General features: G+C 43.7%; 1 protein-coding gene across 2 annotated transcripts in view; it reads left to right on the top strand.

Moving 5' to 3' along the window:
• The window catches only part of col2a1b (collagen, type II, alpha 1b), a 45,082-nt gene that overhangs the window by 17,492 nt on the left and 11,754 nt on the right, over positions 1–15,836 (top strand). For both annotated transcript variants that reach the window (XM_069677417.1, XM_069677419.1), the window contains 25 exons: positions 304–348; positions 465–518; positions 3,635–3,733; positions 3,893–3,937; positions 4,029–4,127; positions 4,257–4,310; positions 4,441–4,548; positions 4,696–4,749; positions 5,765–5,863; positions 7,579–7,632; positions 8,365–8,463; positions 8,668–8,721; positions 9,259–9,312; positions 9,667–9,720; positions 10,277–10,330; positions 10,566–10,610; positions 10,697–10,795; positions 11,859–11,966; positions 12,085–12,138; positions 12,285–12,338; positions 12,479–12,532; positions 12,819–12,872; positions 15,037–15,144; positions 15,414–15,467; positions 15,600–15,653. In XM_069677417.1, coding sequence (XP_069533518.1) covers positions 304–348; positions 465–518; positions 3,635–3,733; positions 3,893–3,937; positions 4,029–4,127; positions 4,257–4,310; positions 4,441–4,548; positions 4,696–4,749; positions 5,765–5,863; positions 7,579–7,632; positions 8,365–8,463; positions 8,668–8,721; positions 9,259–9,312; positions 9,667–9,720; positions 10,277–10,330; positions 10,566–10,610; positions 10,697–10,795; positions 11,859–11,966; positions 12,085–12,138; positions 12,285–12,338; positions 12,479–12,532; positions 12,819–12,872; positions 15,037–15,144; positions 15,414–15,467; positions 15,600–15,653 — 1,710 coding nt within the window. The remainder of the gene's footprint in view (positions 1–303; positions 349–464; positions 519–3,634; positions 3,734–3,892; positions 3,938–4,028; positions 4,128–4,256; positions 4,311–4,440; positions 4,549–4,695; positions 4,750–5,764; positions 5,864–7,578; positions 7,633–8,364; positions 8,464–8,667; positions 8,722–9,258; positions 9,313–9,666; positions 9,721–10,276; positions 10,331–10,565; positions 10,611–10,696; positions 10,796–11,858; positions 11,967–12,084; positions 12,139–12,284; positions 12,339–12,478; positions 12,533–12,818; positions 12,873–15,036; positions 15,145–15,413; positions 15,468–15,599; positions 15,654–15,836) is intronic.

Here is a 15,836-nt window from a genome sequence, read left to right on the forward strand (position 1 = left end):
GAATGTGCTGAAAAGTGAACAACATAGAGGAAATTCATGTGAAACAACAACAACATAGAGGTTTGCACAAATCTGCGTAAAAGTAACTGGAGAGTTCAAATTCCTATTTTAAAAGCAGCTGCTTTGACTGCACCAAACAGGGGCAGCAACATACAGCAGCGTGATTCAGAGGAGTTAACCTCATTGTGTCAGGCGTAGCTTTAATAACCAGTTTATATTAAAGCAGTTGTGTCTTGTTATTAATGAAGAGATAGGACCAAACCCTTCTGGTGTCATGTGCTGATATTTGTGTCGTTTGTTCAGGGAGCTCGTGGAAATGATGGCCTGCCCGGTCCTGCTGGTCCCCCAGTAAGTATCATATCAATCCTAATAAATGTACCTTTAACATTATACTGTCATTTTTATCATTTGGTTTGAGTAAGAAACGTGTCAGTGAATAACAGCTGAGCTTTCTCTCTCTGTAGGGCCCTGTCGGTCCCTCTGGAGCTCCAGGCTTCCCCGGCTCTCCTGGTTCAAAGGTAAGTCACAAGTTACCTTATATAACGCCCACTTCATCTTTTTCTTCACCTCTGCTGTCTTTAGTTTGTGAGGTTAAGTGACAGTGTCTGTGTCTGCTGCATCTTCACGATAAGAAAACTTAAAAGGTCACAAGCTCGTGTGTTTTCTGCAGTCTGTTAAATAACTCTTGAAATCAGCTGATATCTCAGAAAATGGCGGCACACAGCTCGGGGAGCATTTTGTTGAAATGATTTAGTGAAATCAGAGAAGGCTGCTCTGCACTGAAAAGTGCTTGAAGCTCCATCTGTGTGGAAAATTAGGGAGGAGGGGGTTTAAAGTGTTATTCTCCCTCTCGCTGCCTCTTTCTTATTCTCTGCCTCTGCTTTGCGTCTGATTTATTCCTGGTGCATGGCAGACAGACTCAGCTCTGTGCTCGAGGGCCCAGCACTGCTGGTGGTTTGCTTTCTTCTTCAAGCCCCTCGATAGTTTGGGAAATCTGTGACGAGTATCTTTTTACAAAATCCAGGAGTTTCCCTTGAAGTCATCAAGGCAGACGAGGTTCAAGATGTGACAATATGTGTCTGTATGTGTGGGTTTATGAATCGTATCAGCTTACATCATAAACACTGTGTTTTTGTAAGACTTTAAAATATTCTAGGAAGCGTCCCATGGAGAGGAGGACTGTTAAAACTCTCACATGGTGTTTTTATGCTGATGTACCTTCATGAGGCTACACGAGAGCTCATGAAATGCAGCCCCGTTTTACTCTTTCCTCTCGTAAGAAAGCTTTAAAAGGGACTCGATACTAACACAATAAAAAGCTAGCAAGACAAAAGCAACACAATTAATTGAATGTCTTCTCAATAAACAGTGCTCCTGATGTGAAATCATCCCACCAATACAGCTTTTCCCCAGCTGCAAGTGAGCCTCTGCAGAGTGTTATTAAGCAGCAGCGAAGCTATGGCCTCCACCATGCTGTGAATTGTTTCCACAACTTGAGAAGCTGTTCCTCGTTCAGCTGCCCTTCTGGCCTTCACTTCAGAGCCGGTGAAACGTTGGCCTGCCCTCGATATCGGGCTCAGGGAGAAGAAAGATTCAACACACTGCATCAGCATTTTCACTTTCAAACTCTATGATGTCACACTATGAGTCTGCAAAGCTGCAGCAATAGCAGGAATTTCATTCACCAACATGCAGGAAAAGCTGCAGCAGTGTGTCTGGCTCCTGTTCAACAGTTCCTCTGCAGCACAAGGTCTGCTAAACATTATGATCCTGGCTTTGGATGGCATGTTTCATGTTTATGATGGTTTAATAATATGAAATGTATCAATTCATTTTATCCAGCCAACTCATATGTTTATATGTCAATACTGTACGGACAGAAGTTTGCATCTCTGCCCTGAAGGCATCAGGAGAGGACTTAGTGAACACCCAGCCCTTCACCTGATATTCATCAGCAGGCATCAAATCAGATAATTATTCATTATTAAAGAGCGGCAAACTGTTATTGTGAAATGCAGAAGGTGACAGTGACATGTAAGATTAAGGTACGCTATGAATGTAGCAGCATAAACCATAGAACAGCACTATGTAGATATTATTAGTGTATGATTAATAATAAGGTACACTGCACCGTCGTTTTTAGGTGAACTGTACCTCTAGATATGACGTCTGTGAAAAAATGTTTGTTTGGCCATCTTATTATAATGTGAAAGTCACCATGTAGTCTCCTGTCACACCACTATAATATAGTATAATATATATAGTATAGTATAGTATAATATAATAACAAGGACATGCAAGTCAACAGTGATGTGATATGTATAGACCCAAAACCAGGACGGTTCACCATGCACATAGCCAACAGCAGCTGAGAGACAGGTGAGCTCAGCAACCACAATGAATAAAATAAATACATACATACTAATATCATATTATTACATGGCAGCCATATTGCATCAGAAATCAGAAACCAGCAGCAGAGGAAGAGTAGAAAAAGAATGACAGCATCTTCTTTCAGAAGCACACAGACTTTAAGAGCCAATAAACATACACGCCGAGCTAACACGCAACTTTAGCCGAGTTGCATCGTCCAGAAGCTGTCAACAGTCGTGAAAACTCAGGAACCGCAACTTCCTGTAGTGTTGGGGATATGTGTGTCCCTTACCTTAACAGCTTGGTGCGGCATTGGAAGGAGACAGCAAATGTGAAAGTTGTGAACGGAGTTGTGGTTGCGGCATCTTGATAGACGAGGCTAACACCTTGCTTGCTTATTGAATGCTACACACAGGTGTAGCGGCGGGAGCATGACTGCTTAAAGCAGTCAGCCTGAAAAAAGGAGAAACAGTAGGTTATGAGGCAGGATGAAAGAGCGACACACGGGATAGTTTAAACTTTGTAAATAACCCGCCTTTGGTCAAGGAGCGTGTTGGATGTGTGTTTCACTGTGTAACCGTGAAGCTAACAGCGCTACAAAGTAATCAAAATATTAGTTGCCTAGCAACGTCGGCCTCTGACTTCCGGGTTTAGTACATTCTGACATTCATTTATCAGAGTTTAAGTTTGTTGTTTTGTTTGAAACTTGTTTGAACTTTCACATCTTTCTGCTTTACTGTCTACAGTTGTCCTGTTAAGTGTATCGTTGTTGATTGTTATGTCTATTTATTTCCCATAAGGTTGATCTTAAAGAAGTGCGCTCTCTGCTGTATGAAAAGTATTTTTGTGTTCTCTGTTTAGACTTTAGACTTCAGCCCGAAGCTGTTCTTCTGTCTTTCTGTTTTTGAATGTAATCAGATGAGCGGCTCTTTCCAACCCTTTTTTAAAGTACTGATTTTTACGTTTTTAGATCTTTTCCAACTTCCGGGTTGTGTAGGTTGTGTATTAGTGTCTTAACAGACAAAGCCTCCAGTCTATTGTGTGCTAGTGAATTCATTTTATTTTTGAGAGCCTTGTGATGTGATCTTCTTTCCTCTGACATGCTCTCGTGTATGTTCACTGTCAGCATCTAACAGCCTATTGGGAAAGAATTACTTTTTAACATATGACGACATTGATAACCACTGGCAGAAAGTCCCAGGATCTTTGCACACATATTAAACTGTATCATCCCCGTGTCTTCTCCTGTGTTGTGAACCAGGGAGAAGCAGGTCCCACTGGCGCCCGTGGACCTGAGGGTGCTCAGGGGCCCCGTGGAGAATCTGGCACTCCTGGATCACCCGGACCTTCTGGTGCTTCTGTAAGTGTTGCTGTAAACGCGTATATATGGAAAATGTGTTATATTAACTATAGCGAAGCATTACTGACTGGTTGCACAGTTTCTTAGACCAAGAACGATAACCGAATCAGGACCAGTAATCGCAGAGTATTAACCTGTTTTGTCTCTTGTCTTAAACAGGGTAACCCTGGTACTGATGGTATCCCCGGATCCAAAGGATCAGCTGTAAGTATTTAAACACTGCCGCTCACTTATTGTCTAATTACCTTACTTTACATGTCTTATATGTCATGTCTCTCTCTTTCTCTCTCTGTAGGGTGCTCCTGGCATTGCTGGTGCTCCTGGTTTCCCTGGACCTCGTGGGCCTCCCGGGCCTCAGGGAGCAACTGGACCCCTCGGGCCCAAAGGAACATCTGTATGTACTCACTGGTTCCTTCATTAACATTAACAGAGAAAGCCCATTTTAATTGTCCTTTGAAAATCAGCATGCCGCAGACCATGTGATAACAAGCTGCTCGCTTTTGTCTTATCTGTTGTTGTTTAGGGAGACCCAGGTATTCCAGGGTTCAAAGGAGAGGCTGGACCCAAAGGAGAAATTGTGAGTATCCCCCAAAACATACAAACCCAGAGACATTTTATCTCTGGTTACATTAGCTAGTTTTCATTTCTTTTCTCTGTTTGCTGAAGTTTCCTGTAATAACTTTCTGTGTCACTGATGTCTTCTCCAGGGACCAGCTGGTCTTCAGGGAGCTCATGGCCCACAGGGAGAGGAAGGAAAGAGAGGACCCCGGGGTGAGCCTGGTGCTGCTGGACCACTTGGACCTCCTGGAGAGAGAGTGAGTATTTTATATGTTAAGTTAATGTATGCTGCTTGGAAACACTCTGACTGTTTCAATGCATATTTGCAGATAATACTGGTAACATAAAGTAAATTGTCCACTCTGAGATCACAACAGTGACTCTGCTATTGTGTGTCTCTGCAGGGAGCCCCCGGTAACCGTGGTTTCCCTGGTCAAGATGGTCTAGCTGGTCCCAAGGTGAGTAACATCACAGTTACACTCTTGTTTTAGAAATGGTTTCGTTGTTGCTGTTGGAGCTGAAAATCTGCTCTGAAAGAGAAAATAAACACGGATGCTTGAGGGAATTCATGCAGCCTCAATAGTGTGAAAGTGGCCATTAAATCATTCCATCTGCTGCCTGTCACATCCAACACATAGCTTGTAACAATAACCCTGGCAAATGTTCTCACTGGTTTTCTACTTGTTTTTGCTGCAGAGAAACAGGTCGTTAAATCAGCATGAAACTGTAAAATCAGACGAACACTTGAAATGATCAGACTCTCTCTGTTTGGGCCACATAAAGCAGAGCAGAGAGTCAGCACCCTGGTCTTCAAAAGGCCTGTTCAGGGTTTCATGCAAGAAAGTTAAATTACAGAGCAAATACAAAAAGATAAGTAGATAAAGCAAGTCACAATTATTTGGCAAAAGTATTTTATGGACTCACTTGAGTCCCTCGAGGACGTCTCTGGAGGGTAGCTTTCCACCTCATTACCTTATAATACTCCTTCAAATCGGTCTGGTGTACAGTCTGGATATGATGGGTTTGGACAGCATCATAAGTGGAATGTCTCTTCATGATCAACACTGACATCAAATCAGCAACTTTACTGACAAGTTAATGAAGTGCAAAATAAATCACATTTTTATTAAAGAGTAAGAAATGATCAGCAGCTTCTTCTCATTTATAGGCAGTAGTGAAACGTGTAACTCCACCATGTGACCACAAGATGGCAGCATAGTTCAGAAACCTCAGTGACCTACATGTCCCGTATCAACAGAGCCAGCATCTCATGTAGCATTATCTCAGCACAATCTCATTCGCACCAAATGAATCTGTCAGACTTTAATCTTCCATCTCCAGCAGGTCAATGAAACTCCTCCACACGATTAGAAGAGGAACTTATTTCCTCTGAGCTTTGAGAATTGAAGCCTCACCTTCTTACTGATTACCTGAGTGACCAAAAACTGTTTTATTCTCTCTCTCATATCACAGGGAGCCCCTGGTGAGCGTGGACCCTCTGGTGCCAGCGGTCCCAAGGGTGCCAATGGTGACCCTGGCCGTCCCGGAGAGTCTGGTCTGCCCGGTGCCAGAGTAAGAACTTCTATTACCTTTAAAAGCACACAGAAATGTGCCGTATGATGGGTAGGGACGGATCGATGATCTTTGGCTGGATTCTAATAAATATTTCCTTTTTAAATTCACTTTGTGGGGGATAATGTAAAGTGAGCAGGTTGTTATAACGGAATGGAACCCCGACACGGTGAGCAGGACCCCGATGTTTTGTAGATCTCTCTGTCGTAGCCGTCAGTTTTCACGTCTTTAACCTTTATTGCTTCTCTCCGTTGTTTCAGTCTCTTTTCCTTTTTTCCTCTCTAAATAGAATGACGTCAAATTTACCGGACTTGTTTCGGCGGACTGAGATGATTTCAGTTAGTCCTCTGGATTGTGTGATTAGAGCCGAATCCCTAGCAACCGTCTGTTCTTCATAGCAACGGTCTGTTATCGAGAAACAGCAGACCTCAGAATGCTGTGGTTAACCAATCAGAATCAAGTATTGAACACAGCCATGCTGTAATTGGCTTTGTTAACTTGTCAGTGTTATAGAATTCATACAGTGCCAGGTGCCCTCGGTTTTTAAGAAGGGTTCTCATTAGAATTGAAGATCTGTATTGACCTTTTACAAAGGTAGAAATAGGATAAAAGAAAAATACACACGTGGTGGTACTTTAACAAAGTATTATCTAGCTGAAGATCTGGATCGGCCCGAATTAGTAGCTGTAATTGAATCCTCAGCTGCAGCCATATTTGCTGCGCTGTGACTATACATTATTTAGAGAATTAAAATGGCTTTTAAATATTCATTTAGTAAGAAAGAATATGTTCTCAACTTATGGAAAACTCTTGGTTGCTGCAGGATTGCACTTTTATAAAGGTTGGAGACTTAAATGAGCTTCAGAATAAAACGTCCCAGTGTGTGAAGGTTCCTAACAAACGCTCGTCACTTCGCAGCCCTGATTTAACAAACACATTTTAAAGAAAAGGATTGAAAATGATTTTTTTTGTTGTCAAACCTTGTGCCTAAATTACCCACAATGCAACTCCACTCCCAACAGTGGAGTTGCATTGTGGATACTTACAGGCTGTATATACTGTAAGAAGGCTGCATCCTTTCTCATGGCCAGCAGGGGGCGACTGCTCAGCCTGCAAAAAGAAGTCTGATTGTACGGGACCAGAAGAGAAAATGACATTCATCATCTCCAGTTGCTTGCAGTGTTTGGATCAGACTTTGTGCAGATCCCTCTGGAGCCACAAAAAGCTTCCACCTTTTCACATCTACAGTAGAACCGCCCGAGACCTGTAAACAGACTTTGATGTTTAATAGAGGTTTTCCTTTAAATCTCCAAACCCAAGCTGAGGTAACCCTGAGCCTCGACAAAGCTCCTGAAGAAGCCCAGAAAACAAGGTGTGAAGGCCCCTCCATGAGGAGGAAGATGACCTTTACGTTCAATCAGTGGAGTTACCACTATGTGAACAAAACTTTGGAGATGCACTATTTGTGCTTCTTCTTGGGGTGATTTAATTTCTGTAGTGAACCCAATAACATCAGTAACCTGAGGTGTGCTCGCATTCATGTTTTACTTCTTAGTCATTTCCGTCAGTGGGTGTTGAACTGTTGCTTGCTGCTCACAAGGCCAATCAGAGGTGTAGATTCAATCCCCCAACATGCATTATGTTCCCATCTCACTCTGTCCTGGCTCTGCACAGAGGCGTCTCATGACTCGATTTCTCTTCTCCTCCTCTGACAGGGTCTGACTGGACGACCTGGTGACGCTGGTCCTCAAGGCAAAGTCGGACCTTCTGTAAGTGCACTTTTTCACGTTGTTCCTGTGCCTTTGTAAAGCAATACAAATAATCCCACAGCATGCATCCTTACCCGACATGAGGGGCTGTTTTAATAAAACACGTGCAACAAGCAGGGAGTCCTTTTATAAAATGTGCCCCCGCCCTGTAATGGCTCATAAGTGGTTTCATCAAATTGAATCGCAGGAGGTTTATCCTGCCATCATCCACCAGGCTCATCCCCGCTGCTGTTTGTGCTGCAGATAGGAAAAGTCGCACACGCATGTTTGAGTTAAGAGCCCTGGCAACTTCACTGGGACCTGAGATCTAGATTAGAAAGTTCTAGAAGAGGGTTTACCCTACGTACCCCCCCAGGATTTCAGTGGATGGTCGCACATTTGTCCGTTGATATATACGGTTTACTGACAGACATCTGGTCAGACTGATACAGATTTATTTGATCTCTGATTTCTTTGCTTCCTGCAAGAGAGGAAATTCATTCCAGTGGAGTGTTTGCTGTATATCCTTGGGCCATGTCAGACATGTCTCTGCTAGTCCCTAGTAGAAATCTGCAGCTCTGAACACATCAGCTTTTTATTCAGCATTTAGTGTCAAAAAAAACAAGTGAGAGTTTATCCCTCACTGTTACACCCACCTGTTTACTCTACACTTGTTACTAAACTAGCTGGATCGCTGATTCTTAGTCGTGGTCCTTTGTAGCGTTTTATAAAAGTGCTCTATGACCTGATCAGGGAGCTGCTGGTGAGGACGGTCGCCCAGGACCCCCCGGCCCGCAGGGAGCCCGTGGACAGCCTGGTGTGATGGGATTCCCTGGACCCAAGGGAGCGACTGTGAGTGAAATGATTTTCGACTGACGAAGCTTTTTTCTCTTTGTTGTATTTGTCCCTAAATTAAGAATAGAAAACAACACAGACTGAAGTGTTTAAGGCCACTTGATCCGCACTGTCGCAGCATCCTCTCGCCTCTGAAGATAGAGGCAGAGCCAGACGAGGGCCTTGTGACTTACGGCCGCATTGTCTCTTTCTTCTTCTTAGGGTGAGCCGGGCAAGTCTGGTGAGAAGGGACTGGGCGGAGCTCCTGGTCTGAGAGTAAGTTATTCCCCTTTTCTGCCTTTAAAAACTGGAATCATCCACATGAATCTAACATGAACTGTAGTGTCAACATGCAAAGATAGTGGAGCTGATATCACCGTGGCTCTTTTATATGAATGATTATACTTATTCAAACGTTTTCTATTTGTTTTTAGTCCCATTCATTTAAAATGTTTCTGAATCTTCAACAACGAGGAAGCAGTTTGTGAAGATAAACAGAGAGCTGCAGGTGGTGCAGGCGGTGCAGGCGGTGCAGGCGGTGTTTTCAGCGCTCAGTGTACATGATTACGATAATCTTCAGAGACAAACAGATGAAATGTCACCTTTTCCGCAGGTTGTTCTGTGTTCTCTGCTGACTGTGACTCATCTACTGTTACTCGTGCGGTTCAGCTTCCACATGAGAAGCATGTTGAAAAGCTCAATTATATCCATCAGATGTCTATCTCTGTAATAGCATCACCTTTGGCTTAACTGTTGATATCTATCTCTTTGTCCTGCGTCTTCCCCCTCTCTCCTCCCCCTCCCTCTCCTCAGGGTCTGCCTGGCAAAGATGGAGAAACCGGCCCTGCAGGACCTCCCGGCCCCGGCGTACGTATATCTTTATCCTCCACATCCCCTCTCATATAGCTTCCACACTGATATTATCTTCCCCTTTTCTCAGGCTGCACTTAGAACCAACCGTCAGTATGTCCTTTACCCTGCCTCCATGATAGCTCGGTCTGGTGTCTGGACGTTCACAGCACCGCCGACTGCGCTGTGACGTTTGTGTTTCAGTCACAGAACAAAGTGAAGCTGGAAATATAAACCTGTTTCCTCGTATCTGAGATGCATCAATGGCTCATTAAGCAACATTTTCACACAGTTTAAAACGTCAGGAACATTGTAACGCGTCGTTCGTGATAAAAGATGATTGTGATTATAAATTATGAATGATCTGTTCAGGGTCCTGCTGGAGAGAGAGGAGAGCAAGGTCAACCCGGTCCCTCAGGTTTCCAGGTGAGTCTGAGCTCAAGTCTTTACCTGAAATCACCTGAAAGTGTTTGTACCAATGCAGCTGTTATCTAACGATGGCACCAACAGTTACACTGCCGGATGAGTCCGTCAGTCCATGGTCGTCCACGTTCCTGATTACCAATCTTTGTAGTCTGATTCATATTCTGTAAACTCCACAACAACAACCTGCTGGTTCATTGCTGTACATGCAAAGATCAGCACCATGGATATCCAATCACAGTTGATGGTTCATGTAGTCAGTGCATGCTACACTGGTAACGCTGAGGTGTGCCAGCAGAGGTGAGCTGTAGCTGCAGCCTCTGCCTCGGGGCTGTGCACCTGGCTACAGTAAATACGTTACGTAACATCCTCAGTCGTCGTATCTTTTGTGCCACTTTCACTTATCAGTCGTTTTGTAACTTTTCCAACAAAAGCAAAGCGGAGAGTAGAAATCCGAGCTGAAACGGCCTGTGGCACCAACACCATCAAAAACATCTGATGTCGTCATCGGCCGAGTTAAAGAGCAACAAAAAAATGTGTTTTTCTTTCCTTGGTTCAGGGTCTACCTGGACCTCCTGGCCCCCCTGGTGAGGGAGGCAAACCTGGAGACCAGGTGAGGACACTTTGATAGTTCCTTATACCCAGCCTCCATGGCGGTAGAGTATTCCTAATACTGTGTACTGTGTATGTAAGTAATGTCCCCTTTAATATACTGTATGTGTTCATGCAGTTCATCCATACTTTGTAACATCATATGTAACCCAGTCTATCTTATCAGAGCCCGTACCTGAAGTCCTCGCTGTGGTAGTTTCAGTCAAACATGGCTGATTGGTCTTTTCTCTTTTCAGGGAGTTCCTGGAGAGGCAGGAGCTGCTGGTGCTACCGGACCCAGAGTAAGTGAACAGTCTGTGTTTGACGTCACCACCAGTTGATTACGTATCAGACGTGTTGCTGATTATCGCTGTTTCACTGTCACCAGGGAGAGCGCGGTTTCCCCGGAGAGAGAGGAGCTGCCGGCCCTCAGGGTCTGCAGGGACCTCGCGGTCTGCCTGGAACTCCTGGAACCGACGGACCGAAGGTGAGTCCAACGTCTGAAACCACGAAGAGACCGATTTCAGAATGACTGACGGTGTTTTACCACCACCGGCATTTATGCCTCTGTACACAACACGGTGTATTATTTAATCATCATTATCAGTCACCAACATTTTCCAGACACTGCAGCAATTATTGACAGCTACACCAGAAGAAGAGCTTAAAGCGTCTGCAGCTCTCACTTCTGTTTTTTCACCTGGTCAGATTTTAATCCCACTTCATAGTTTTCCTCCCCTGCAGGTCAGACAGGAGCTGATAGAGAGGCTGAGGATTATAGAGCTGTCATGAGTGACAGGGTGATGGTGATGGAGCACTGATGAGCTGACAGTTTGCAGAAGTTTAAGATCAGTTCTGAGAAATATTGGTGCTGGAAACAAATTACACGTCTGCCCCCTTCGGAAAAATATCATTTGAATGTCTTCACACCGACGTGGAGGCTGCGTTTACCCCGTGGTTACAGCTTAATGACTGGAGATAGGCAGCAGACTTGGTGCCGGTGCGTCTGATCTGCGGTCTGAGGCGGCAGCAGAAAGTGCTGCTGATAAGCCTGACAACTTGTGACCAGGAGTCGGCCCGGTGGAGCCACTTAAAAAACATCAGAAAGCGGCTGCGTTTCCAGCCCATTATCTTTGATATGTGGAGTAGAAATGATAAAACTCCTCTGACAGGTGGACCCACGATCAGAAGGAACACGTGCAACCTGAGATACGTTTAATAACTGTTTTATGACTTATTGGTTGATTGCTTTTGTCTGCAGAAGTTTATTTCAGTCCTGCCAGGTGAATAATGCTGCTCTGATCTGCTTTGGTGTAGTTCCTCGGTAACCTTGAACAGAGCATGCCCAGAGAGAGATGAGCTTTGATCTCTTTAGTTCAGGAGATGCATTCTGACGGTGTGTGTCAGCGTAACATACAACAACAGAGCAGGTTCAGAGAGCTCTCACAGCGTGCAGTTATTCCAGTTTACACTAAGAGAACCTTTTCTGTCTGTGACTCTCTCTGTGTCTCTGTATAACCTCCTCTTCATTCATTTCTGCTCCGTAACAGGGAGCCATCGGACCTGCCGGTGCCGGCGGCACTCAGGGACCCCCTGGCCTGCAGGGCATGCCTGGAGAGAGAGGAGCTGCTGGCATTCCCGGACCCAAAGGAGACAGGGTAAGCCCCGATGGGAACAAAGTCTTACTGAATATTTTTCTTCTCACGGATAATTCTCCCTATTCCATTTTCATGCCCGAAGCTCTGTCAGGTGACTCACCTTTTTTATTCCTCATAGGGCGACCTTGGAGAGAAAGGACCTGAAGGTGCTTCTGGTAAAGACGGTGCTCGAGTGAGTGACTGACGTTTTGTTTTCACCGGTTTGGAACATGGCAGAATCTCTGCTCACGTGTTCAAAGATTTAGAAATCTGTGAGTTTGTCATTTTTTCAGGCCAAATTTCAGAATAAAAGTCTGTAAACTGTCCGTCCTGTCACAGGGTCTCACTGGTCCCATCGGTCCTCCTGGTCCTGGTGGTCCCAACGGCGAGAAGGTGAGTGTTACATCAGTGATGTGTTGCACAGCTATCGTTAGGACATCATGTTGTGGTTTTCATCAAATGGCTTTTTGTCTCTCTGTACGCTCTGTTTATAGATCGGTGTGTGTTGCTGATGTTATTGTGTTTTCTTACAGGGTGAGTCTGGTCCTGCTGGTCCCTCTGGAGCTCCTGGTACCCGCGGTGCTCCTGTAAGTGTTTCACCATCATTATTTCATTCCTCAAACTGGATTTCAGTCCACATAGAAAAAGGGAGAGATGTCAATCTGGCACACGTACAGTACCACCAGACATTGTTTTGTTAGGCTGAAGGAGAATCATTTCTTCTGTGCAACACTTCAGCATTATGAAGCATCATTTCATGAGATTAATGACAAGGTAAAATAGTAGCTGCCAGAAGTCGAACTTTCTCTCGTGTTGAGTCACATCGCGGCATCATGTAGTCTCTAAGTGTTGTTGCTTCTCTTCCATCCTCAGGGCGACAGGGGTGAGACTGGACCTCCTGGGCCCGCTGGATTTGCTGGACCTCCTGTAAGTACCAAAACAACACGGACAAGCTTTCAGGGCCAGAGACTGAATGTCAGGACATGTCGCTTACGACCCTGGAGTCATGTTTTAGGTCGAGACATGAGGGCAAAGTTAAGAAGGTTACAGCTGTTAACATCGAAGCCTTAGCTATACCGTCCTATTTGTGGTTAGGGTTATTTCTTTACTTGTCATAAATGTTTACGCTCACTTTTTTACTTTGACAAATATACAAAAAGAGTTTAAATCAGCAAGAAAAATAAATAACTAATATCATTAAAACTGTTGGGCTCTTTAAATACGGCTAAATAACAATACGTTTAATATAAAGTTAAACACTATGTATATATAGGTATAACATATAACCTTAACCAACTTCTCCATAATCAAATCAAGTTACAGTAAACTGTATTTAGTTTTTCCCTGATGACAGACCGCCACGTGACACAGCCTCTCTGTAAACGTCCTTTGTGGTGCTGCGATCTAGAAACGCTCTGATATCTAATCATCTCTGCGTCTGTGTAACGCCTCTGTGATTTGTCTTTGTTGTCATTTTGTTGACATGCGTCTCGTCTCCTCTGTGTGTTATTCTGTGGAGAAATTAACGTGTAGACAGGCTGAAGTCTTTGTATCACTCATCCATTTATTTCCTCTCAAACACTCCAAGCAGCCATCAAATAAATGTTTTTAATAAGCTGCTTCCTCACAAACGGTTTCCAATCAATATTTCTGTGACAACACGATGTATCATAGTTTTTCTGTCCTCTCCAGGTCGCTCTATGATTAATTATTGAGTTTATGTCAGGATGAATAACACTACAAGGTGTCTAAATCATTTTGGGCTCACAGCTCACAGACACACACAAACATCACAGGTTATCACCACACACACTGCAGACGGACATGGACACTGCATGAAGCAGCAGCAGCTGTGTGTGTGTGTGTGTGTGTGTGTGTGTGTGTGTGTTCACTGACTGTAACTGGCTGTTAAAGTGGTCACAGTGTCAGTCAGGTTTGATCACGACAGAAAGTCCAAGAAAATTAATCACAAAGCTCGTTCAATGTTAGTCTGTGTGACTTTCTAATGAGACATCAGCCACTGTGGCCACAAGTGACAGTTACATAATGATAGTGATGCAGAGTCCCGGCGTGGGTGAACTGACGCAGTAACAACAGTTAGAGAATATGGACGGACCTTTCAAGCAAAAATACTATTCGATATTCACCGGGAACTTTTGGACTATTGTCCGAAGATGCTTTCTTCTTCTTTTGTTATTTAATGGCAGTTAGCAAACAGCTTTCAGATGCACTACAGCCACCGTCTGGTGGTAGTACCGCGTTACAACCGCACGCCAACAATGGAAAAAATCAGTTTTTAGGATGAGATAATAATCGCTTGAATCGCTTCGAATTTTAATAAATTAATGACTATTCGAGTATTCAAAATTCATGACCCATACCTGTTAATAAGCTGTGTCTATGTAGAGTCTGCTAAAGTTAGCCACCATAATGTTCTATCTTCTAACCGAACGAGTTTCATTGAGCATATTTGTGTTTTATATTTTTAGTATATAGTTTTAGTTTAGTTTTATATTAATATATATATATAGGAATAATATGTTTGTTTGTTTTTTCATTTTAAAAGTTATATGGTGTCTTTGAAGGTTCCATATTGTCTTTACATCCCAGAGTTCATATCTAAGTGTCTCATACATATAAAGGAACGTGTTGTAATCATCTCATATGATTACATCAGCTCATATTTACATGTATTATTATACATATATCACTATATATATATATATATGTTCTCCATCTCAACAAGGTTTGGAGTCATGACAGAAAAAAATAGGTCGATATGTAAAAGCAGCTGAGGAGTAGAACTAAAAAAAACCTACATTTCCCAGAATCCAACTTAATTGCATCTGTGGATATATGTTGACACTCCAACTTGTAGTTTTTAATAACGACTGTCTGTTATAAATCTGCATCCTACAGACATAATACTTTTGTTTTACAGTAAACCTGAGCTGTGTGTATAGATATGCTGGACCGCCCCTTTAATGATGTTTATTAAGGGAACTATCATCCTCCAGACACAAATAAAAACATGCTGCCGTACCAAATGGCATTTTTCACACATGAACCTGTTTGTGTGTTTTTCTTTCAGGGAGCTGACGGTCAGCCGGGGACCAAAGGAGAGCAGGGAGAGTCGGGGCAGAAGGGCGACGCTGGAGCCCCCGGACCCCAAGGACCCTCTGGGGCCCCTGGACCTGCTGTGGGTGTCTCTTTAAAAATAGTTAAAGCCTCAGACTGACAGGCTGACTTGTTCACACATGAAACAATAGCAGCTGATTGACAGTCCCTTTGATTGACAGCAGTCACACGCACACTCACACACACACACACACACACACACACACACACACACACACACACACGCACACACACTGAACCCAACCGATTCAAACTACATTGACAACTGAAAGTTTTATATGAGTCAGTTCATATTTCCGTTGCCATAATGTTCCACGTGTTCTGTTCCAGGGTCCGACAGGTGTTTTTGGACCGAAAGGTGCTCGTGGTGCTCAGGGACCTCCTGTAAGTGACCTTTTGACCCTTAACTAGCTGTATCTTTACAAGTGTGCCATTATTGATGACCCTTAACTAGCTGTATCTTTACAAGTGTGCCATTATTGATGACCCTTAACTAGCTGTATCTTCCTCTCTTAGGGTGCCACTGGTTTCCCTGGAGCTGCTGGCAGAGTCGGACCCCCTGGTCCCAACGTAAGTTTACAATAATACCAACTTCAGTGTATTTTAACTTTGGCTGCTAGAATAAACAAACTAAATCAACTTTCTCTTATAAGCTGAGAGTTACTGTCCCCATACTACCAGTCCTGGAAATTCCTCTGACACTACCGAAAACACGGTATCATCGCGGTATCATGATATTGCTTAATTAGTGGC

The sequence above is a fragment of the Semicossyphus pulcher genome, unplaced genomic scaffold (genome assembly GCF_022749685.1).
Source record: "Semicossyphus pulcher isolate SPU_LCO1_2020_fin unplaced genomic scaffold, fSemPul1.0.p SCAF_3, whole genome shotgun sequence".
Lineage (NCBI taxonomy): Eukaryota > Metazoa > Chordata > Actinopteri > Labriformes > Labridae > Semicossyphus > Semicossyphus pulcher.